Source organism: Peromyscus californicus, unplaced genomic scaffold (genome assembly GCF_007827085.1).
Source record: "Peromyscus californicus insignis strain IS unplaced genomic scaffold, ASM782708v3 Scaffold_8__1_contigs__length_139910024, whole genome shotgun sequence".
NCBI classification, from domain to species: Eukaryota; Metazoa; Chordata; class Mammalia; order Rodentia; family Cricetidae; genus Peromyscus; species Peromyscus californicus.
The window spans coordinates 45,978,410-46,002,122 of NW_026294606.1; the positions used below are offsets into that span (position 1 = coordinate 45,978,410).

The 23,713-nt window shown below is 38.5% G+C and overlaps 1 protein-coding gene across 1 annotated transcript in view; it reads left to right on the forward strand.

Annotated features, from left to right (window-relative positions):
• Sugct (succinyl-CoA:glutarate-CoA transferase) overlaps positions 1–23,369 on the forward strand; it is a 735,919-nt gene extending 712,550 nt beyond the window's left edge. The window contains exon 14 of the mRNA XM_052728652.1: positions 22,832–23,369. Coding sequence (XP_052584612.1) covers positions 22,832–22,995 — 164 coding nt within the window. The 3' untranslated portion in view covers positions 22,996–23,369. The remainder of the gene's footprint in view (positions 1–22,831) is intronic.
• Positions 23,370–23,713: the final 344 nt, after the last annotated feature.

A 23,713-nucleotide genomic window follows, 5' to 3' on the forward strand; every position in this document is an offset into this window, starting at 1 on the left:
TTTTATATTTATGTGGTGATTTGTTTGAGAAATTTGTATCAGAGTACTATATTTGCCCCATTTCACCCTCCCTTCTCCCCTCTCCAACTTCTCCTGTGTCCCCTGATTACTCCCTTTCAAATTGAGGACCCCCTTTTAAAAAAAAATTCATACACATATGTAAATACAACTTGCTGAGTGTACTTAGTGTTGTTGTATGTGTATGTGTTTAGGGTTGACTGCTTGGGATTAGATTTCCTGTTGGGGTCTTATTCCTGGAGAAAACTAATTCTTCCTTTCTTAGCAGCCATTAATTGCCTATAGCTCCTCATTTATGTGTGGGGCTCTGGGAGATCCCCCAGCCCAAATCCATGTGGGGTGTCATTTGGTTTTGCTATTGTGCAGCTTTTGTTTCGGTGACAATTTTGTTAAGATCTTATGGAGGCCCACAGAAATCCACAAAGATACCCACACAAAGACTGCTGGCAATGGTCGAGAGACAGCCCGAACTGACCTACTCTGGTGATGGGATGGCCAAACACCCTAATTGTCGTGCTAGAAACCTCATCCAACTACTGAGGGATCTGGATGCAGAGATCCATGACTAGGCCCTGGGTGGATCTCTGGGAGTCCAGTTAGCGAGAATGAGGAGGGTTTATATGAGCAAGAATTGTTGAGACCAAGGTTGGATAAAGCACAGGGACAAATAGCCAAATGAATGGAAACACATGAACTATGAACCAATGGCTGAGGGGTCTCCACTGGATCAGGCCCTCTGAATGGGTGAGACAGTTGATTGGCTTGATCTGTTTGGGAGGCATCCAGGCAGTGGGACCGGGTCCTGTCCTCATTGCATGAGTTGGCTGTTTGAAACCTGGGGCCTATGCAGGATTGCTTGACTCGGCCTGGGAGGAGGGGACTGGACCTACCTGGACTGAGTCTACCAGGTTGATCTCAGTCTGTGGGGAAGGCTTTGCCCTGGAGGAGATGGGAATGGGGAGGGGGGGCTTGGGGGAACGTGAGGGGGATGGGAGGGGGGAGAACAAGGGAATCCGTGGCTGATATGTAGAACTGAATTGTATTGCAAAATAAAAAACAAATATTTAAAAAAAATCTTATGGGTGCAAAACTCTGTCATACATAGAAGACACGATCAGATACGAGGCTATTACAAACTTTCCACCCCCTCTTCCACGATGTTCTCTGAGGTTTATATGTAGGGATAATTTTGTAGATGTATCAGTTGAGAATGGTCACCCCACTGTCAATTGTTCTCTACATTTTGAGCAGTTATGGATTTTTGTGATGGTTTCCACCTGCTGAGCATGAGGGGAAGGTCACGTTTACTGAGAGTGTAAAGGTAGGTGTTTAGAATGCACTTGGGAATTATACTGGTCTAGAGAAGTAGCAGGAGTATATATTTTCTCCTCTAGGGTTCATAGCCACACCAGCCACAGGTAGTTGGCTACGTTTACAGTATCAGGTGTGAATTCCTTCCTTTTGGGTGGGCAGTAAGTACATGGCTGTTGCTTACTGCCAAGATATGTGCAGTAAGCACTATTGCACCCTTGGGGGTATCTTACCTGGCTGTCACTGTTGTGGTTCATAGATTTCACAGTTGGATAGGACTTTTAATTATTTTTCTCCATTGACAGCTTGCATAATTCTTGCAGATCCTCTGAGAGTTCCTCAGGTAGTTGGCTTATGGGTCAGATCCAGCTCAAGTCTTCAAAGCCATGTGTACAAAAATGTGTGGTGTCTTCAACAATAAAGTCTTATGTTCAATTTCTGTGAGGCAACCAAGGGCAATGGCAATAGCCTATAACTTTTTGGAAGTCTCCTGGAGTCCCTTGGCTGACAACTTGAAAAGAACTCTGTCATGGGATTTTTGCTAGGTAGTCTATGACTATTTGGAAGTACATTTTCACCACCAAATAACATAAATTAAGTAAACATAAAATAACATATTCTTATGGCTTTTTAATAATCCTTATTGTTCTTATTCCTCCCTCTTTTTCTAAACATTAATATTACCTCTTTAACATTGAAGACTTGACATTTCTGAAGAGACTAAGAAATAAACTAGAAGATGGAAAGACATTCCATTCTCATAGATAAGTAGAACTAATATTTTTTAAAATGACCATGATACCAAACACAATTTACAGATTCAATGCAATTCTAATCAAAATCTCTGTGACAATCTTCAGAGAAATAGGGAAAATAAATCCTACCATTCATACCAAACCATGAAAGAGCCCAGATAGCCAAAACAATCCTGAGCAAAACAAAGCTTCTTGAAGGATTACTCTTCTGGATTTCAAGCTATATCATTTTCACTCATTTGTGAAACCTATCAGTGTGTTTGTAGAGGGGTAGGGATGCTGGTTGAATTTATGGTTTCATAATTCCCACTTAGATATTTTAATTATTTTTTTGTTAAGATTTCCTAATTTTCCATTTGTTTCAAGAGAATTCATAATTGCTTGCAAAGCATTTTTATGATGGTTGATTGAAAATCTTTGTCACATAGCTCCAATACTTTATTAGTTTTGGCATTGATATCCATTAGCTGTCTTTTCTCACTCAAGTTGTGATTTCCTGGATTTAATTGTATTTAGGATATTATGAGATATTTGGATATCATGAAACTTTAGACATTATTCAGACTTTTTGACCCAAGTGGAATTACTTGGCCATGCAAGTAGAATTTTTTCCCACTGGTGTTTGGCTCAAGTAGGGCAGGTGTTGTCAAAAAGATTTGTGCATCTTTTTGGTATCCTGTTTCCTGGTGTCCTGGATATGAGGAACAGGCCTTTCTTGGCATTTGCCTTCAGATGCTTCTAGCCAAGAGGCTTTTATGTTCTCTTGGAAACAACAAAAGCCCAAGAACCCCAAACAATTCTCTTTCTCTAGTCCCAGTGTCCCTTGGCAGTGCAACACCTCCTTTCCACCTCTAAGGACTTCCATAAGCTCTATTGCCTGTCCAGTGAATTCGACTGTAAGAGGGAGGCTCTGGGCAGAATGGAGTTGTTCTATTTTTGCCAAAACTGCAAGTCTAAGATATTGTGTTTTATTTAATAGTTGGTTTATATTTAATTTCTATCTCAGTAATATTTTTTTTACATTCTTGCACAAAATCACATAAGTCCAATTGCCAAAGATTTTGATTTATTTGCTATTTGGAAAGCTCTGGAATATACATTTTTGCTTGTTTTTTTGGTATAAGCAAGCTGGAAATTTGGGATGGGAAGCCTTTTCTTTATATATTAATAAATACTGAAGACAACAAGGCATCTACCTTCCTTTTAGTAAGCTGTTTTCAACAATAAAGAGTGGAGAAAACCATTGTGGTGCTGACATACTCTAGAATCATCAGGGAAGAAGGAACTTTAGTAGAGAAAATGTGTCCTTCAGATTGGCCCGTGGACAAGCCAATGATTGATGTGGAAAAGCATAGCCCATTGTGGGTGGTGCCTCCTTAGGCAGGTGGTCTTGGCTATAAGAAAGCAGACTGAAAACCACATGGAACAAGCTAGTAAGCAGCATGTTACCATGGTTTCTGTTTCATTTCCTGCCCTCAAGTTTCTGCATTGAGTTACCAACTTGACTTTTCTTCAAGATGGACTATAAGCACTAAGCCAAATAAGCCCATTCCTCCCCAAGATGCTTTTGATCATGATGTGTGCTGCATAGTTTTATATCAACTTGACACAAGCTAAAGTCATCTGAGAGGAGGGACTCTCAATTAAGAAAATGCCTCCAAAGACTGGGTTGTAGGCAGGCCTATAGGCATTTTTAAAATTAGTGATTGATAGGGGAGGTACCCAGCCTATTATGGTATCAGCTCTGGGCTGGTGGTCCTGGGTTCTATAAGAAAGCAGGCAAAGGAAGCCATGAGGAGCAACCCAGTAAGCAGCACCCCTCCATGGCCTCTGCATGAGCTCCAGCCTCCAGGTTCCTGCCTTGTTTGAGTTTCTGTCCTGATTTCCTTCAGTGATGGACTATGATGTGGAAGTATAAGCCAAGTAAACCCTTTCTTCACCAAGTTGCTTTGGTCATGGTGTTTCATCACAGCAATAGTAAACCTAGCTAAGACTGTTACAACAGTAGTAAGCAAACTAAGACAACTGTCAAAACTTCTAAAAAAAATTAAAGATTTTTGTCTTTCAAGATTTGCCCAAGAAGATGCCCAGGACTTTCTGTCAACCCTCTGTGGGGTTGACAATACCATCACTGTCACATTGTTGAGCTGGACATTCACTTCAGAGTGTCCTCATGTGTACTTGAGTGTTTGCCTTGTAGGAAATCAAATTGTGGTTATTTGTAAATAAATATATACATATGCCATTCATTTGGAATTTTTAGTTATAACAACAACTCTTTTTATAGATTGATTATGGAAAATAGTTTATATCATGCCCTTTCATAATACAGAACAAAAGCATTCAGAAGAAGTATAATCCAAGGAAGATGCTTCAATTTATAACTCACTTTTTTTATAATGGGTAGACATTTTTCTTTTGTGAGAAGTGAAGTCTCATGTGGGAACATAATTAGAATATTTCTTATTTCATTATTACTTTGTTAATGAAAAAGTAAGTTATGTTTGTAGATAATAGTTTTCTGTTGATTTATTTGACAAATTATCTCTGGCTTTTACTTTTCAAGAACTGCCTGACTGTTGAAAAACTATATATTGTTATGTGGACCAAGTCTTATTTATTTATTTTTCTGTTTGCTTTATTTACTGTGTGTATATGTGCATGCATGTGGAGTCCAGAGATCAACCTCAGAAGTTATCCTCAGGAGCCATTCTTGTTTGTGGAGATAATGTTTTTAGGACTGGGGCCCATTGATCAGGCCATGCTGGCTGGTCTGGGAATCTTAGTGACCTACTTTTTCCCACCATCCCTCCAGTGAGATTACCCAGGCACAACAGTATGACAGGCTTTTTCACATAGGTGCTTCTGACTGAATTAAGGTTCTCTGGTTGTATAATAAACACTTTAGCATTTTACAGATGAAGCTCTCTCTCCAGTCTGTAGGAAATGCTTTGTCTTTTGATTCGATGAATACCTGAGCTTCAAGATCCAAGAATTGTAGCATTTTATATTTGGGACTCGTCATTTAGAATATGTGATCTTATTGATGGGATCTGATTAACTGAGGTTTACCTTTGTGCTATCTTTTTAAAGAATCCTGAAAAAAAAACCTATTGTTTAAATTATGATTACACAGAAAATGTTTTGATTACTCCTAATAAGCGAGTTCAAACCTAGATCAAGGATCCTGTGGAGGCAAATTGACTTACTGTTTATAAATCCATTTTTGTATACTAGCAAAGTAAATTTCTTTTGATCTAACGACATACCTTTGGCCTACTTTCATTTCCTTTCCTGTTTTTCATTGACTTGCTCAGTTAGGCAAAATTAGTGAAGTTCAGTGTGTAATGGACACCTTCCCAGCTAGCCTGAGTTAAGGACAGCCAGCTCTGAATTGGGTAGAAGAAGAACCTGAGATTGTAGTCCTAGAAAGTGTGACAAGAGTCCCACTGGGGGGGAAGCCGACTAGGTGGACATCTAATTAGTGTATTAAAAATGCCCATGTTCATATTTATGATGAAAATATGAAAACAAAATTAACATTTCAGATTTTCAATGTTAATTAGGCCTTTTTCACCTGTATTAAATAGCTTAAATAATTTGAAGGATAACAGGAAAGAATAAAAATAGAGTTAATATGAAAGGCAGTTAGCAGGGTTCTTTGAAAGCATCAAAGTAGTTAATAAAGGGACTGTAAAAAAGAAACAATAAAACATCAATGCTTTTATACACAACAGATATGTATTATTATCATTATTATATGAGATTCACAATAGTCATTGGCAAAAAGAAACCTTGAAAAATAATGTGTAATTATAAAAATTATTTCTCATAAAATAAAAAACAAGATTATTCTTTTCCAAATATAAAAAAGAATAGTCAATAAAAAACAATCTGAAGTGGGTTGGGTAGATGGTTCAGTGGCTAAAGGCGCGTGCCACCAGCCCTGTTAGATCCATAGGACATATGGTAGAATCAGAGAACTCTCACAAGTTGTCCTCTAACTTTCACACACACATGTACACCCTGACATACATTCAGCTCTGCTTACATACACATATGTGCACACCCAACAAAATAAGTTCCTTCAATTTAATTATAAATAACTTATGTCCTTCTAAGAAGAAATAATGAACATTTAGAAAGGCAAGCTTGTGGTGGCTAGGGATATAGCTGAGTAGTAACATGCCTAGAACATATAAGGTCAATACTTTAATCCCCAGTACTGTGAAAAAAAAAGAGTAGCCCCTCTTACAGAAGAGATTTCACAGTGTTTTCTTGAGATACTTTCAAAGGTTAAGAACCCTACATATTATTTTTATAATAAAAGTTAATGCCAAAACACTAAATCCACATAAAAATTTGTTATTAATCAGTATCCAGATCCAAAAATTTTCTTTGTGTGAATAGAAATATCACATTTTACTGCCTTATTTCCTTCAGAAAATAAGGAGTTCTGTCTTTTTGTTCATCCACTCAGCAAACACTGAGCATCCTAATGTGCCAATTTCTGGACAAAGAGTCTAAAGAAAATAGGGTCTTTCCCTTATGGACTCTATACAATGAATGTCTGCATTAAAAATTCCATAAATCTGTTATGATACTTGATCTTTAGAACATTGAAATGTATCTCCACTGAAGGGTAGCAGAAACACAAGTTGTACAGTTGTATAAATCAAATGAAATGAGAAAAAAAACACATTGTTTACTTGGTCCTATTTGGGTTCATATTAATAAAATACTTAATCTTGCTTTGATTCTACTTAGTGGGACTATTTTTCTAAAATCCCAAGGTCTGAAACTATCAATATACTGAGCTTCATTGTTTTAGACACCACAGGAATATATTCAAAGCTTAAGTTAAATCAGTCATTCTTTGTCTTTCAGAAAATATTTCTTTTAAGGAAAGCTGGCCAAGATTCCTCACCATTATGACATTTACAATCCTGCCAAAGGAAGAAGATAAAAATAGTAGATTTGTTAAAAGTATAAGAACCACGACCTAAAGAGGGCTAAGATGTGGTGGGTCAGAGTGGCAGTTGCCCTGTGGGGATGTCACTGGAGCAGTGACTTGGTCTCTTTGATTGATGTGACAAGACCCAGCCTACTGTTGTGACACCATCAGAGGATTCTGAACTGTGCAATAGCAAGAAACAGCTGGGAATGAGCCGCAAGAGAGCATGGATGAATTCATTTCTCTCTGCTGTGGACTGTGAGTGCCATGTGACCAACTGCTTGAAGCCTGTGCCACTGTGACTTCCCTACTGTGCTGTAGTTTGTGAGCTACAGCAAACCCCAACTCCCCTAAGTTTCTGTTCTAACAGCGTTTGTTAGAGCAACTGAAAGGAAACAGGGACAGACATGCTGTGGTTATGATGGATTTGCTGAGAAGATCTGAAGGATCTGAAGGAGTGAAAGGTTCAAGGCTATTTCAGGAAGGACAGTGTTCCGTGCAGAGTAAACAGTGGACAAAGACACTTAGAAGTGTACTGTAAAGAGCCAGTTGTCTATGTAGGTACACAAAGCAGGGAGGGCATGGAAGAGAGACATCAAAGGAAGCTGTGTGGATGAGGTAGAACCTATAGCCCATTGTTAAAGACTAAAATAAAAAAGACTGCACAAGACCTTGAGTAGAAGAATAAGAATATTGGAGTTAATTATTTAAAGGATGATTCTTCCACCTTCCTTGTTGAGAATGCACTTGGCATGAAGCCCTTACATACAAATCCAAGCAAGAGGTAGTAGTGACTACAGCAGGTTGGTTTTAAAAGCTGGTTGGATTCTGTATGTATTTTGAAGCTAATCAATAGGATTAACTGATGGATTGGACATGACACATGACATACTTAAAAAAAAAGAGGAATCAAGATGACTTGATTTAGGAATGTGCACAAAATAGAGCTCTCTGCAAGCTTTGATTTCTCTCTAACAATTTTTTAAACCATTTTGAGTGGCCTTGTTTCTGAATCTGTGAACATGAGATATTTTTGTTTGTTTGTTTTGTTCATGTTCCTCTGGCATTTATACTTTGAAATGGCACTATATGGTAAGCACTTTGGGGAATATCAAAATAGAGATCAATTTTGGTCTCTAGAAAATGACAAGAGATGATAGAATTGGAAAGAGTAATGCATGGTAACAAAGTAGATCAAAGATTATGGGGAGTCAAAGAAGACATGTTCCTTTGGGCTGTGGGAAAAAGAAAGCTATACAAGAAGTCATCTTACTGTATCTTTGAAGACAGTATAGACTTGGGAATTGTCCAGGTAAAAAGCATCCCAGGCTAGCCTGTGGACCAGATCCAGGGGATAGTTAGTGCTGGTTAGCAGATGGGATGATTGAGGGGAAAGAGTGAACAAGTTGTTTTCATATGGTGGGATGCTTTGGACAAAGGAGGTGGCAGGAAAGGTCAGACATGTGGGGGAGCTGTTTCATGGATGGGACTGCTGGGAGCTGCCATATTTCAAAGATACACCCGTGCTGTTACTGAGAGGATGGTTTTGCCGCAGCTGAGATGGGAGTCTGGAGAGCAAGGACTCTTCAGACCTTCCCACCTGCACTGTACAGGCAAAGAGGGCGGAAATGCAAAGATCAGCTCTTCTGGCACATAGTGAACACATCCTCATTTTCTCAACAGCAAGGTTAGGGACCTAATTGTCTTCAATCTTCTCTGAATAAAATTGTGATTTGTATGATTGTAGAGATTCTTGGGAAAGAAGAGAAAGAGGATGTAGAAATAAAGCTGACTCCTTTAATAAGGAACCAAGAAGTCCAGAAATTTATTAACTTGCAAAAGACTTTCAAAGATTTACAGAAGAACTTTCCAAAGCTCATTTGAGGTAAGAGCCACAAACAGCCACCTGCTCCAACTCCACTCGGTTCCTCTTCTCAAACGGAATCGAAATGCAATCTGGCTTCTATGACTGGAAACATCTTCCGGTATTTTCCTTAATGGAGCACAGAGGCAGAGGAGGTGAGGAGAAGGTCACTACTTTGAAGGTCTATGAAGCTTAAAATGTTCTGGCTACAGACTTCAGCTGAACCAATTTTGTTTTCCATGGTGAAGTCTAACCAAACAAACCCTTGGGAATACACCCAAAGAGTGTGTGTTGAGCATTTGAATTTTAGAAGGCAAAGAAAGAAAAGAACTGATTGTTTTGGCAAGGAGCGTGTTGTCAGCAAGGTGTTTCTTCACCCTCTTTAACATTTTTAGAAGTGTAAGAAATGATTTAAAACAAATATGAGTGTTGGGAGGAGGCTTTCAGGACAGAATTCCTTCTAGCAGGACATTTTTCAGAAGCCTCAGTAGAAAGTTTGGGTTGTGTACTTGGAGGTGACACAGCTTGTTCTCTAATGAATATGAATAGCATTTCCTTATGGGCCATATATTTTTCCAATAGGAAATGGAGAATCTACTATGACATTTCAGTGGATTGGAATAAGGTAGATAAATCAAAATACAAGTTTCCTTATTCCCTTTTCAAATGAAAGATAAATGCCTTAATATATTAGCAATCACAAAATATGTAAGTATTTATAAAACAGTACTGCTTTTTAACACCATCTGCTGAAGAGCGGTATTTATTCAGCCACTGATATGAGAACAGATTTTCTTCTACATTATGCAGAGGGGAAGTACATCCTTGTGCTAATAAGCATACACTTTGTATTTCGCCAGCCTCAGTTCTAATGAAATTCTTTAGCTGATAAGCTGTGCAATTTTGATAACGTTACTTAACATTACTTTCCCCTTTGATGAAATGGTTTCATTATAATCATACCTTTTAAAGTCATTTAGTTCATCTGACACAGTAATATATGGAAAGCATTCTGCCAAATGCCTAACATGTGTAAGTATTCGATAAATAATAACTATTATCATGTAGCTTCAAAGTATTTCGGATGTCTGGACTGAATTATTTTTTAAAAGGTTGATCAGTGAAGGTCTTGTCTGATTGCAGTAAATAGGTCTCTGTACTAAACTGAGGCACAGATCACAATCAGGTTGGAGCATACAATATTTTTAAATATGATGTAGTTCTTGCTCCTTCTGTGTGTGAGTCCACTGTGAGTTCACAGAGTCTCAGATTGCTGAAGCAGCTACTCTTTCTTATTTTGCTAGTCAAGAAAGGAGAGCCCTACACTTGCACTAAGCAAGTAGATGTTCTGACGTGGAGGGAGTATTATCATATCATCCATTCCCACTGCATTAGAACTTGTATGGCCCGGCCCAACTGAACAAAGGTTGAAACATGTAGTACAGTTTATTTCTGAAAGTTGCAGCTAGAAAATTGTTGAACAACACTAATGATCATCATAGAGCCACTGAAATAGCTAAAATTAAGACTCTAATAGTGGCATTGAGTTAAATGAGTCAAGTGCTGGAGAGTGGCTCAGTGGTTAAAAACACTGCTCTTCCAGAGGACCTGAGTTCAGTTCCCAGTACCTACATGGGGTGGCTCACAACCACCTGTAACTCCAGCTTCAGGAAGATCTGTTGCTTATGATTTCTGCAGGCACTTGCATTCATATGCACATTCCTCCACATAGACACCCACAAGTACACATAATTAAAAATTAAAATCTTTTAAAAATATTGTGTAAGAATTCATTAGAATAGAGCTTACATAAAGTGCCTCTGAACACGAAGTGAGGCACAGATGACCTAGCCCAGTTGATGGCACATAGCACATGTTGCCTTGAGTTTCTGGAATGTCTGACCCCATAAGCAGTGCCATAGTTTGAGTGCTTTGGTTAAAGATGTCCTAAGCCATATTTATTCTTCCATGATTACATGCTGTTTAAATGGTCTTATCTGTTTTTATCTCACATCTAATGGGTTTAATGTGTTCTAACTGTATGGTCCCATTTGGCAAGTTAGATGCTATGGCTGGGAGGCGCCATATAAAAAAATATTGTTATTGTTATAATGATGAATTCAAGCACTAAAGGGGAAGTTGTGAAATCTTTTGATACTAAGCTATCATTATTTTTAGCAAAATGAAGTTTGGCTTCTTACTACACTAGTAAGCCCTGAAGATTAAATGCTTGCTCTCCACAGCATGGATCTTAGCAAGGGGCCAAAGAAGTCAAAATAAAAACATTTTGAGATAATGTTTCATACATTATATGACAGATGTTTGCTTTTAAGTATCCTTGAAAAGTTAATATGATATAAGAAATTAAAAAGAAAAAATAATAGTAAATAAAGCAGACATATTTGGTTTTAATTCTAGTTATTCTTACCACTACTGATCACAGTAGCCTGCTGTGTTAATTACTTAACCCTTTGTGCTGATCAGCTGCCATTTAGTGTGAGGCAGAGCAAGAGGCTGTTTCACTGCTTTGGAAATACATCATTAAGACAGGAGGTGCATGCAGTTCTGGAAAAAGGGACTGTTCAAGTCCCTTCCCTCAGGATGATGTGGTATTATGTTCCCGTTACTTGAATATTCATTATGGTTTCCCACATGTTTTTGGCTACCTCTGTTTCCTGCAACTGTTTGTATTATTAAGTTGATCTGGCTTACAGATAAGTGGCTTGAACTTGGATAAATGGTAGCTTGGGATGCTCACGTAGATTGGGTAGATCTCCTTTCAGCCTAAGAATTATGGATATTTTCTAAAGGGAGGTGAGACAAAACAGTCAGGGTTTTGTTACTGAAGGGCCTCAAACCACAGATGGAAAACTCCACATGGCTAGTCTGAGGAATTCTCTAGTGTGCCAGGCACTGGCCTTCCGTGTGCCTTGAACCAGACAGATTTCCAGAGAACACAGCAAAAACTTCATTTCTTTCAGGGTGAGCAGAAAGAAGGGCATTGGAAAGCATTGCCTTGCAGAAATAGGAGACACTGTTAGGAATTGGTGGTTGTGTGATTATATGACTTTCCACATCTGGAGCATTGGCATTTAACAAATTAATTTGAAAAGATGAGATATTACTGAGTACAGATACTATAAGAAATCTAAAAGGACTCTGATTTAGGAAAAGGAAGAAGATAGACTGAGGGAATGATGGAGCCCAAAGCTGTCCTTGCTGGATTCTGATTTAGGAACCCTGAATTCAGTTCATTGTCAAGCTGAAATAATTTTCCCTCTTTTGTGCTGCACTTCTACAAAGAGATCATGTGGAAAAATTACGAAGGACTGGGATTCAGGAGCACAAGACTACCTGGATTTCTGATCTACTAGGTCTGCAACCCTGAGCAGGTGATTTCCCCTGCATCTCTCATTTTTCCTCATTTGCTAACTGGAGGTGATGAGAGTGAGTTCTGACTTTGTTCTAAGGACCAAGTGAACAAATATATAAAGCACATACAGTGGTGTTTGGCACATGACTAATGTTTGTTAAAGAAGTAAAAGAAGTGGCATGTTTCCAAAGCACCTTCAACTTTAAAAGGAAGAAAATATGGCATGAATTTCTACTGTGTGCGTCTTTGTGATTGCCTTTGTTAGCATAGAGGGAAAACATCCTATTTAGTTTGCCTCTAAATGAAAGAGAACTGTGAGTTGCTTTGTTTGTATTTTTGCTGTAGGGGAAAAAGTCAACCACCCTTCAAAAGTGAAACTGCCTTAAGTTGCTGTGGGATGTCTTTCTGTATGCTGTGAATATATGTTGCTACTATTGGTTGATAAATAAAACCATTTGGCCTATGGCAAGTCAGGTTATAGCCAGGTGGGAAATTGAAGAGAGAGACAGTAAGAAGAAAGGCAGAGGTGGAAGAGATGCCAGCCTGCCACCCGAGGAACAACATGCCAGCAGACTGGTAAGACATGAAACATGTGGCAAAACATAGATTAATAGAAGTGGTTAATTTAAGATACAAGAGCTAGCTAGCAAGAGGCCTGCCGTAGACCATACAGTTTGTAAGTAATATAAGCCTCTGTGTGTTTACTTGGGTCTGAGCGGCTGTGGGACCACCAATCAGAGAGATTTGTCCTGACCTTGTGGCTGGGCAGGACCGGAGAAAGTTCTACCTACGTTAAGTTCTACCATGAAGTCAATAGAGATTGATCTGCTAAAGACTAAGGCCAGGTCAGCAATTAAGAGCACTTGTTACTTTGCTGAGGAACTGGTTCAGGTTCCCAGCATTCACATGGCTACTAACAACCATCTGCAAATGCAGTTCCAGAGGATCCACTGCCTTCTTAGGGGCTCCCCAGGCACTGCATGCACATGGCACACAGGCGTACATGCAGGCAAAACACCTAAATTAATGACAAACAACATAGGCATTTTTACAAATAATTGAACTAACATTGAACATCAGAGAGACGACTTTTTAGTCATTTAATTTGCTTCTAATTGACACAAAACATTTTTGATTCAATAGATATTGGCTGGGAACTAGATGTCTATCAACAGATGAATGGATAATAAAACCATGGTACATATATACAATGGAATTTTGTTTTGCTATTGAGAAATAGGAAATCATGAAATTTGTTAGACATGGCTAGAACTAAAAAATAGTATTTTAAGTGAAATAAGTAATCTAGCCTCAGAAAGACAAATATGTCATGTTCTCTCTCATATGTAGATTCAAGTTTCATATATATATGTGTGTGTGTGTGTATATATATATATATATATATATATATATATATATATATATATATATATTTGTGTGTGTGGTCATGTGGATATAAGTCAGAAAACTGTACTGGGGCCCAAGAGAGGTGAAAAATAGGCTTTAAGGGAGGGAGATGAGTGCATGTGCTATATAAGACTGGAAAGGGGAATATTGGTACTAGGATAGTTTACTGGGGACAGGGCAGGGAGATAAGGGGAGTGGAGAAGAGGATTAACCAAAGCATTATATGCATGAAAATGCCATAAGAAAAACTTACTTTATATGCCAGTTTCAGAAAAAAATCAAAAAGTTTTGACAGTAGAGAAAAGTCTACATATGCAACTTAGGTTTGGGTTTTTTTTTTACAATTTTAAAAATTAAATATAATTATATTTATAGTTTAAATGTATCCCCTCTGTCTCCTCCCATGCACCCCCTTGTTCCCTTTCAAATCTTTTCCTTTAATCATGTATGTGCATGTACAATCTACTGAATTCACTTAGTGTTTCTTGGATATATGTGTTTTCACTGATATTGGAAAACAAGTGAGGGGCTCATCCCTGGGGAAGACTAGTTCTCCTTCTCTCAGCAGTCATTGATTGCTTGTAGCTCTTTGTCTATGGGTGGGGACCATGAGATTTCCCTTTTCCACATCAGAATGTCTACTGATACTGTCATCGTTCAGGCATACTTTTGAGGTTTCATGGGTGTAGCCTCGCTATATTTTTAGGAGATTCAATCTGACAGCAGACTTCATATTCCTTAGGCTCTTACAATCTTTCTTCCCTTCTCCTATTATGTTCCACGAACCTTAAATAGGAATTGTGATGTAGATATATCAGTTGGGACTAGGCACAATCAGTTGTTCTTTGCATTCTGACCAGTTGTGGAAACCTCAGCATCAGAGATGTTGAACAAATACAATTGCTTAGATTGTTTTGGAATGAAGACCTTTTAATGATAAGTTTTATATACATATACATATATATATATATATATATATATATATATATATATATATATATATATGTATATGTACTGGCCAGCTCATCTCTGAATTTGAGATTTAGAAAGCTAAAGGTGTTAAGACCCAATCCTTCATATTTTCTCTCTCTCTCTCTCTCTCTCTCTCTCTCTCTCTCTCTCTCTCTCTCTCTCATAAAACTTATCTATCATTTAGTGTCTCACTCTGGCAAGTGGCTGTATGTACCAGTTGTTCTTTTCAAATGCACAGGATTCCCTTCCATTCTTTCCTCTTTACTATGTGTATTCATTACTTTTTTATTGCTGTGATAAAACACCATGACCAAGGCTAGCTATAGAAAGAAGAGTTTATTTGGGCTTATGGTTTCAGAGAGTTAGAGTCTGTGATGGGGGGGGGCAAAGACATATCAGTAGAAGCAGGAAGCTGAAGGCTCACATCTTCACCTGCAAGCATCCAACAAGGACAGCAAACTAAAATTGGCACAGGTCTTTAAACTCCAAAAATCTGGCCCACTGGCACACTGCCTCCAGCAAGGTCACACCTCCTAAACCTACCCAAACAATACCATCAACTGAGATCCAAGTATTCAAATGTTTGAGACTGTGAAGGATATCTCATTCAAACTACCACATTCCACTCCCTGGCCTATAAAGATCTGTGGCCATATACTAATGCAAAATGCATTTAGTCCAACTTCAAAAGTTCCCATAGTCTTTCACAACCACAATACTTCTTGAAAGTCTCAAGATTAATATCTCTTCTGTGACTCCTGGCAAGGTCTAAAAACAAATTATATACTTCAAATACATAATGGCACAAAATATATATTACCACTCAAAAATGGAGGAATCGGGGCATAGTGAAAAACTACTTGACAAAAATAAGACTGAAACCCAGCAGGATAAACATTAAGTTCCATAGCTTCTTGTCTGGTGTCCAAGGGCTTAGATTGCTCTGGCCTCCCTGCCTGCAACATGTACCACCCTCTTGGGCTGGCTCCTCTCCCTGAATACAGCTCTCTCTAACATATATCTCACAGCTCTGGAATCTCCAACATATTTTGGTCTCCAATGCAAGCCAGACTTCACTCATACAGTGTCATGCAATGGCCTTTCAGGGCCTCTTGCCCTCAAGGCTTTTTTGCAGAGACTTCTGTGATGGACATTGAACCACATCACTACCAATTTAGGATTGTAGTTGCTTTCCAGGAGCAGAAAATGCCTTATGCTTTCTTTCACAAGTTGGAAGACAGCTAAATGGGGACATGCCCTAAAGGTACCCTTCCCTTTATTCTTATGTAGATCAACAACCAAATCAGTATTAGGCTCTCTTTAAATTCCCTCTCCCAAAGGTATTTTTAAATTTAGTCTCAGGCAGTTCTTAGGACATGGGCTGAAAGCAGACAGTTTTTGTTTTTTCCCCCAAAATATCACAGCAGCTATCATAGCAATGGTCTCTAGCCCAGCTGGTAAAACTGTTCCTCTCTGAAAACCTTGAGCTGGGCCTCCACAGTACACAGAGCTCTCAGTACTATTGTCTTCCTACTGCATACTAGGATAACCCATTAAGCTCCACTTACATCCTTCAATCACGTCTCTAGTCCAAAGTTATGAAGTCTTCCACATTACTCCAAAAACTAGTATTATCAGGTCTGTCACAGCAATAGCCCTCTCTCTGGTACCAACTTCTGTGTTAGGGGCTTTTCTATTGTTGTAATAAAACACCATGACTAAGACACCATAAGAAGGACAAGTTGTTTTGGGCTTACTGTTCCAGAGGGTTAGAGTCCATGATGTTGGAACAAAGACTTGGCAGCAGAATCGAAAAGCTGAGGGCGCACATCTCAACCCACAAGCACCCTGGAGAGACTGAACTAGAATGACGGTATTTACACTCTCAAAGCCTGCACCTGTGACATCAGTTTGGCCTTTTATGACTGTTCCATTTATTATTTTTTCACTTCCTTGCCCACTATGCTCATAGCATTATTCTCTTGTAGTCTTGGTTTATAATGATTTTATCATTTTTATCAGACTATAGCAATTTGCTTATTCTTTTTTGTTGTTGTAAGTTATAATCCTTCCATGATAGCAGGGCCAAGAAAACATTTTAGATTAATACATAATGAAATAATCTAGACCAAATCTTGATAAATACTCAAAAATTGTAAGTAGAATAAATTAATGGATAAATGCACTAGTATATGAATAATGTTTATTCACACATATTTAATTGCTAGCAATAATTAGTTTAATATTTTTTTAAATGAGAGAGCATAGACTATGAAGTCTAAAGACTGGAGATTTTATTATTATTATTAATTTTTTGTACAGTATATTTTGATCATATTATTTCCCAGCTCCCAGCTCCTCCCAGAACTTCCCCATCTCTGTCCCAACCCAAACTCATGTTCTCTTGTTCTCTCTCAAAATGAAAACTAAAAACAACCCCAAAATCTATCAATTGAACAAACAAAACAATAAAAGTAAAAGCAAACAAGAAGCATGGACTCTATTTTGTATTGGCCAATTACTCTCTGGCATGGAGCTTGCCCTGGGGTGTAGTGGATATACTCAGTGCCTCTCCACTGGAGAAAAGAGATTTCCCCTTTGCAATCAGGTATAAATTATAAATAGCTTCTTGATTAGGGACAGGACTTTGTGCCTAATTCTTCTCTGGGCTAGGATTTTGTCTGTTAAGACTAGAGTTCTTATCCTAGATCTGTCACTGGTTACAATACTTGGTAACCCCAGAAAATCAATTTACTCTAAAAAAACCTGAGTTTTCTCACCTGTAAAATATAGGCTACAATAGTCTCTGCCATGTAAGTAGGGAGATCCTGTGCCATAGGAAATCAGAAGCACAGTCCAAATTCGTAAGGATCAAAGAAAGGCGACTTGCTACCACTTCTTTCATGTCATAGGAACCATGGAAGGCAATGAAGACCCACTAGCAAACACATCTGGTATCGTTCCCACTTCCATCTGAGATACAAGCAACGACCCAAACAATTGAATGTGGTATTCTAAAAGCTGTGAAATAAGGTGCAAAAGGTAATGGGGAAACATAGCTATTTAGAAGAGAATTTGATGTGTACATCAAGTCCATTCAGCAGAATAACAATGATAGCTTCAACCCTAGGACCTATTACCTCCACAGCATGTATATTCAACCACATTGAGTGCACCACATTTGAACTCTTCTCAATCAGAAAATGATTGGTTACCCTGATACCACAATTTCCATTATTGCACTACTGGACATGCCATGTAAGGCTGGTTGAAATATCGATCACAGTGTCCACAGCTGAATACCATGACTATTGATGAGAGTCTCCTACTATCAGACTGCACAACACTTTCTGGCACTATGAGAGCTATTGTGCAGGAAGGCATATTTCAGCCAATTCCCAGCTTGCTTTCTTTATGTATTTTGATAAGAATATGAGGATATGTTTAGAAATAGGGTCTTAACAACTAGTTTTAGGGGACACTGGCAACAGTGCCAATTGCCTATATTATTTGGGTCGTTGGGCCTTTTTAGGCAACAAATCCTAGGGAGGTATCCCACTACTAGCAATGGAGTTTTTATTTAATAACCTATGACTTCTGGGAGCAGTACTGTAGCTTGACTTACACTTTTTAATGAGCTTACAAACTAATAAGTTTCCATAAGGCGTTGTCATATATTCTTGGATTTGGTTAATATTTTTTTTGAGAAAGGGTTTCTCTGTGTAGCTTTGTGCCATTCCTGGAACACACTCTGTAGCCTAGGCTGGCCTTTAACTCACAGAGATCCGCCTGTGTCTGCCTCTCTAGATGTAAAAGATGTTGAGTTAAACCAAAATGTATATTTCAAAGGTACCTTGACTTCAAAATTTAGATATAAGGATATGTTGCTTTGGAAAAGAGACTCTGCTTTTGTTCCCACAGAAAGCCAAAGGCTATGGATTTGTTCCAGATTAAGATACATCAGGTTTGACCAGCCAAGACCCCCTGAAAGGTCTCCGATGACACCAAGGCCCAGATGATCCAACATCCAGGATGGTTTGAAGGCAACTGGCTCAGACAATACACCCTCATGGACTATTCCATAATCCTAAAATTTTCTTTGTATCCCCATAAGATACAGCGCCCCCCTCCAGCAGGAAGTAGTAAGAGAAGCTACGCCCAAATTCCCAAATTATATGTAATTTTGCTTTGTTAAGGTTAAAACCTTCCTTTTTGAAAAAAAAATGGGGGAAGTGCTGTGGGATGTTCTGTATGGCAAATGTGTTGCTGATTAGTCAATAAATAAAACACTGATTGGCCATTGGCTAGGCAGGAAGTGTAGGCGGGACAAGGAGGAGAATAAAGCTGGCAAGTGGAAGGCTGAGTCAGAGAGACACTGCCAGCCGCCATGATGAGAAACAGCATGTGAAGATGCCGGTAAGCCACGAGCCATGTGGCAAGGTATAGATTAATGGAAATGGATTAATTTAAGCTGTAAGAACAGTTAGCAAGAAGCCTGCCACAGCCATACAGTTTGCAACCAAAAAAAAAAAAAAAAAAGGTAATGGGGGCCACTCAAGTGGATGACATCAAGTTCACCTGTGTTTTTCTTTGCTTATGTTTCAAACATGAAAAAAATCTTGTCAAAACTTTCGATCTGCTTTGTTTTTGGATCTCGACTTTTCCATTTTTCTATAGTTTCTAATTATTAATTCTTTCTTGTATGATGGAAACTTATCATTATTGTGTTTTTTTCTGCCTTTTGGCTATACCAGGTATATTTTTAAAGTCTTCAGAGATTTTCCTTTTGAAGTCCTTTGTTCTCTGTCCCTGCCTTGCTGGCTCACATGCAAATTATCAAACTGAGACTGCCCTCCTCTATACCATTAAATAGGTCTTTTTCCTTCCCCTGCTCTTCTTCCTCTTGCTCTCTGCTCCATTCATTCCTATATTATACTGGATCCATGTTGAAGCAACTTGGTAGATTTAGACTTGCAACTGAAAATGTCTTCATATTTGAATAATCACCTGTCTTCATGTTTGGCTAATCATTAGAATAGATATACAATTGCAGATTTAACAGAATTGCCTTTAGAAAGTTGAATGTGCACTATTTTCTTCTAGTTTTCAGTAGAAACTAGTGAAACAGTTGAGTACTTTGATGTTGCTCTTTTTGAGACAACCCATTCCCAGCTCTATTGTTACCCTGAGCCTGTTTGCCTTCTCTAAACCCAGAAAGACCTTCTGCCATTCTTAATGCTGCCACAGAATATTTTATATGAACATCAAGATGTAAATCTTTCCTTCATTTATGACATTGGGTCTCTGTGGACTAAATCGAATAACTTGCCTTCTTCCCATTCATCATAGCATTCGGTGCAGAAACTTCTCACCATCCTTATTCCTTTACTTCTTTCTGGGATTCTGGTCCGTTTTCTAAGAGCTCTTGGCTTCTTTCTCACATTTGTTTCAGTCTATTTATACTTTCCTCTTAAATGCTTGGAATATCTTTTACTTTATTTTCTAAATTTATAATTTGGAATATAATACTAAAAATCATAAGCATTAAATATTGTCAATTTTGTCTCTGTGACATTCTCTATTTTTTTTTTGTTTTAAGCCATCTCTGATTGTCCCAGTGTTTTCTTTTCCTGTTCTATGTGATATTCATACTCCTGATGATCTTTGACTGATTGTTTAGTAAAGAATGAAGGTTAAATGTCTAGCATTGGCTTGTTTTTTCTTGATGAAGTATTTTTCACTCTTATTGAATCCAGCATGAGCAATAATTCCCAAGTCAAGGCAGTTTATCTGCAAACACTTAAATTTAAGGGTGATTGAGACAATGCTTAGATTATGGGGATCCTCAACTCTAGAAGTGAGGAGGATTTTTACTAGGGGACTAGCATCACATTATGGCTTCTAGTGTTTCCTGAGAATCCTTTTTGAACTTCCTTTTTTTAAAAAAAACTGACTGATATTTTGTTTGTAGTTAAATACTGGTGACCTCTACTTTTACAAAGCTTGCACAAGCAGAACTAAATGAGATCAGCTATTTGACACTGAGACATGCAACCCTATGATTTCAGTCCTGTTTCTAGTCCCAGTCTGTCTTTGTAATGACCACTGATTTTAAGATCAAAGACTCTGACGTAGTAAAGCAGGATAACTGTCATTCATCTCTTCTCAGCCTCCCAATGTGTAATGTGTCTGTGTCCTCCCTTACTGGACAAGAACTAGCCCTGACAAAACCCTCCTATACAATATACTCCAGGAAGATATGAAAAGGAAAGGAACTCTGCTCCACTTCTGAGAAAGGAAAACTTTAAGCATCAGTTGTAAGTTATCTTTGGTCTATAGAGGAGGGCATGTGGTAGGAAAATACTGAATGTAGCAGTGTCAGGCCATGTCTGGATGCTGTCACTGTCAGATGGCATGCAAATAAGTATTCTTATTAATATAATTCCCCAAAGGACATTTCTGTTTTACTGATGGACATTCTGTTAACTATGCATACTTTGGTTGATTTGTTCTTGTGATGTTCTCAAATCAGGAGTGGGCTGCAGAGGAACAAGGATGTAGTTCAGTGATAGAGTGCTTGCCTAGCATGCCCAAAGCATGTAACCAGTTATAATTCAGAGAGAGAGAGAGAGAGAGAGAGAGAGAGAGAGAGAGAGAGAGAGAGAGGTGTTAAAATGTAGAATGTCAAGCAGAACTGGCTTTGTTCTGTTATCCTATTCACCACCATGGTTGATGTGGCTGATATAACTGGCAAGTGGATGCCCCGTTCTTCCCTCATCACTCCATGTGTGTCCCTCCCAAAGCTTCCAAGAAGATGACCTTCCCTGAAGAATGAGGACTAGTTTTCAGTCAAGAATATGTGAACAGTCAGCTGTGCTTTCTAGCTAGAACCTTCAAATAAGTTCTCAGGAGACAGAAATGTGCTACTTACAAACTCTTTCAGGGACTACTACCTAGTTTACAACCTTGAAGCCTCATCACAAGAGATATAAAAGACCATCAATATAGAATGAAGAAACACATTCCCAAATGCCCAGCTTGACTGTGGAGGAGTGGGAAGCATCATGTTAGGAAAAATGAACACACAGCTTTTAATGTGAGGGCATTTTGTGGCATCTTCATGCCATCAGTCATGTGGCTTGTGCCAAACCTTTTCTGGCTTTATTGTAGTTATGTGAAGAATGGGAACAATAAAACCAATTGTCATTTTTGAAAATATTGCTAGAATTCCTCTGTTTACAATGACTCAGTTCTGTCAAATATCTTTCAATAAATATATTCATCCCCTTAAACTGCAAAATTCAAGAAAGATGTAATGGCTTTCCTAAACATAATAGCTAGCAAGTTTTGTGTGTTATTATGGGTTACAGAATTCTTACTTAGTGTTTTTTGTCTGTTGTTCTCAATTAAATCCTTACCTCAAGTCTGTGTGGTAAACATTATTATGTTACAGTTGTGGAATATGAAGCTCTGAAAGGGTAAGTAATTTGCCCAAGACGGTTCTATTAAAAAGTATAAATCCCACCAAAGTTCCAACACAAGTCTTCTTGACAGGGAAGCTTGGCCACATAGCTTCTAGTACCACTAAAAGCCAAGGAAAAGAGTCAGAGTCAGGATTTGATATATATTGAACTAAATTTTAGAACTATACAGTAGACAATGAATTGCAAAACTCTGGATTGCTTTCATTTGGGGCCAGATAGCTAGCTTCACAGACACACTTTGAATCTGTGGTCATTATACTCTTGAACCTACAGTCCTCCCAAATCAAAGTTCTACCCCTGAAGGTGTTTGTGATAGGGAGGGCAGCTTATGAACACACCGGGTACAGACATGCAGCCCACTACATGCTGATGTACAGGTTGGAAAGTCACTGCACATTTGGATGAACTTGGGTTAAGAAAAGCTGCATATGGTCTGGAGAGATGGCTCAGACATTAAAGGCTAGGCTCACAATCAAAAAATCAAGAACTCACCCTCCCCTCCCCCACATCCCCACAAAAAAAGAAAACAAAAACAGAAAAACAAAACAAAACTAACAAACAAACCATGGTGCATGTGCAAGGGCACAAGTAATACAGAAAATCTTGGAGTCCACTGGAAATACTGCATTACTTGAGTAATTAACTTCCCAGGGGAAGTCATTAACAGACCTTTCCTTTCCCTTCCTTTGACAGGTCCAGCTGTGAGATATAGCAAGTTCAACATGTCAGAGGCAAAGGCACCTCCCCTGCTGGGACAGCACACGAAGCACATCCTGAAAGAGGTCCTCAGATATGATGACAGGTCTATAGGGGAGCTACTCAGCTCTGGTGTGATACAACAACATGAAACCAAGTGAGAGAGGAGAATGCATCAGAAAACTGCCCCTGGCTGGCCCAGACTATGCTCTGTGCATGCCTCTCCCTAGTCTTGAGCCCACTGAAAGGCAGAGTGAGAAATGCAGTATCCTGCCTGGAAGCTCCTTGGATGACCTTAAAGTCTTGTGCCCATTTAAAAACTTACTATTTTGACTTTTCCCCTAGAAAATAATTTGTTGGTTTGTGGACTTTGATTAATTCTATTGTTTTCATCCGTAAGAACTGATGACCATTTGGTGAAAGAATGTTGTTCTGATTTGATTACTCCACAATGTACATATGTATGGAAACATCACGTTATGAACTGTGGTTTCGATTTGTCAATTGAAAATAAAACAAAATATAATTTTTTTTCTGGAAAAGTCCTCTTTATTCTATTTACCTTAATGCCCTAAAATGTCTACCTGTCTCACCCACACAAGCCTGAAAAAAAGCAGAACTCTTGACATTTTCTACTTGTACATAAAGTCCTCATTTAAATCTTAGTTAGGAAGTCAAAGCAATAAGCAGAATGACAGTCTCCGTGATTGATTTTAAACAGTATAACTGAATTTCAAGCCCACAAACCCTTTGTTAGTCTGTAATTTAAATCACGGACTTTGCTGATGGCTGTTGTAAGGCTAAACTCCACTCTGCCCATGAGGAGTAAATATTTGCTTTATGTTGTATCCCTGGTGATATTGTGATGTGCAATGGAAT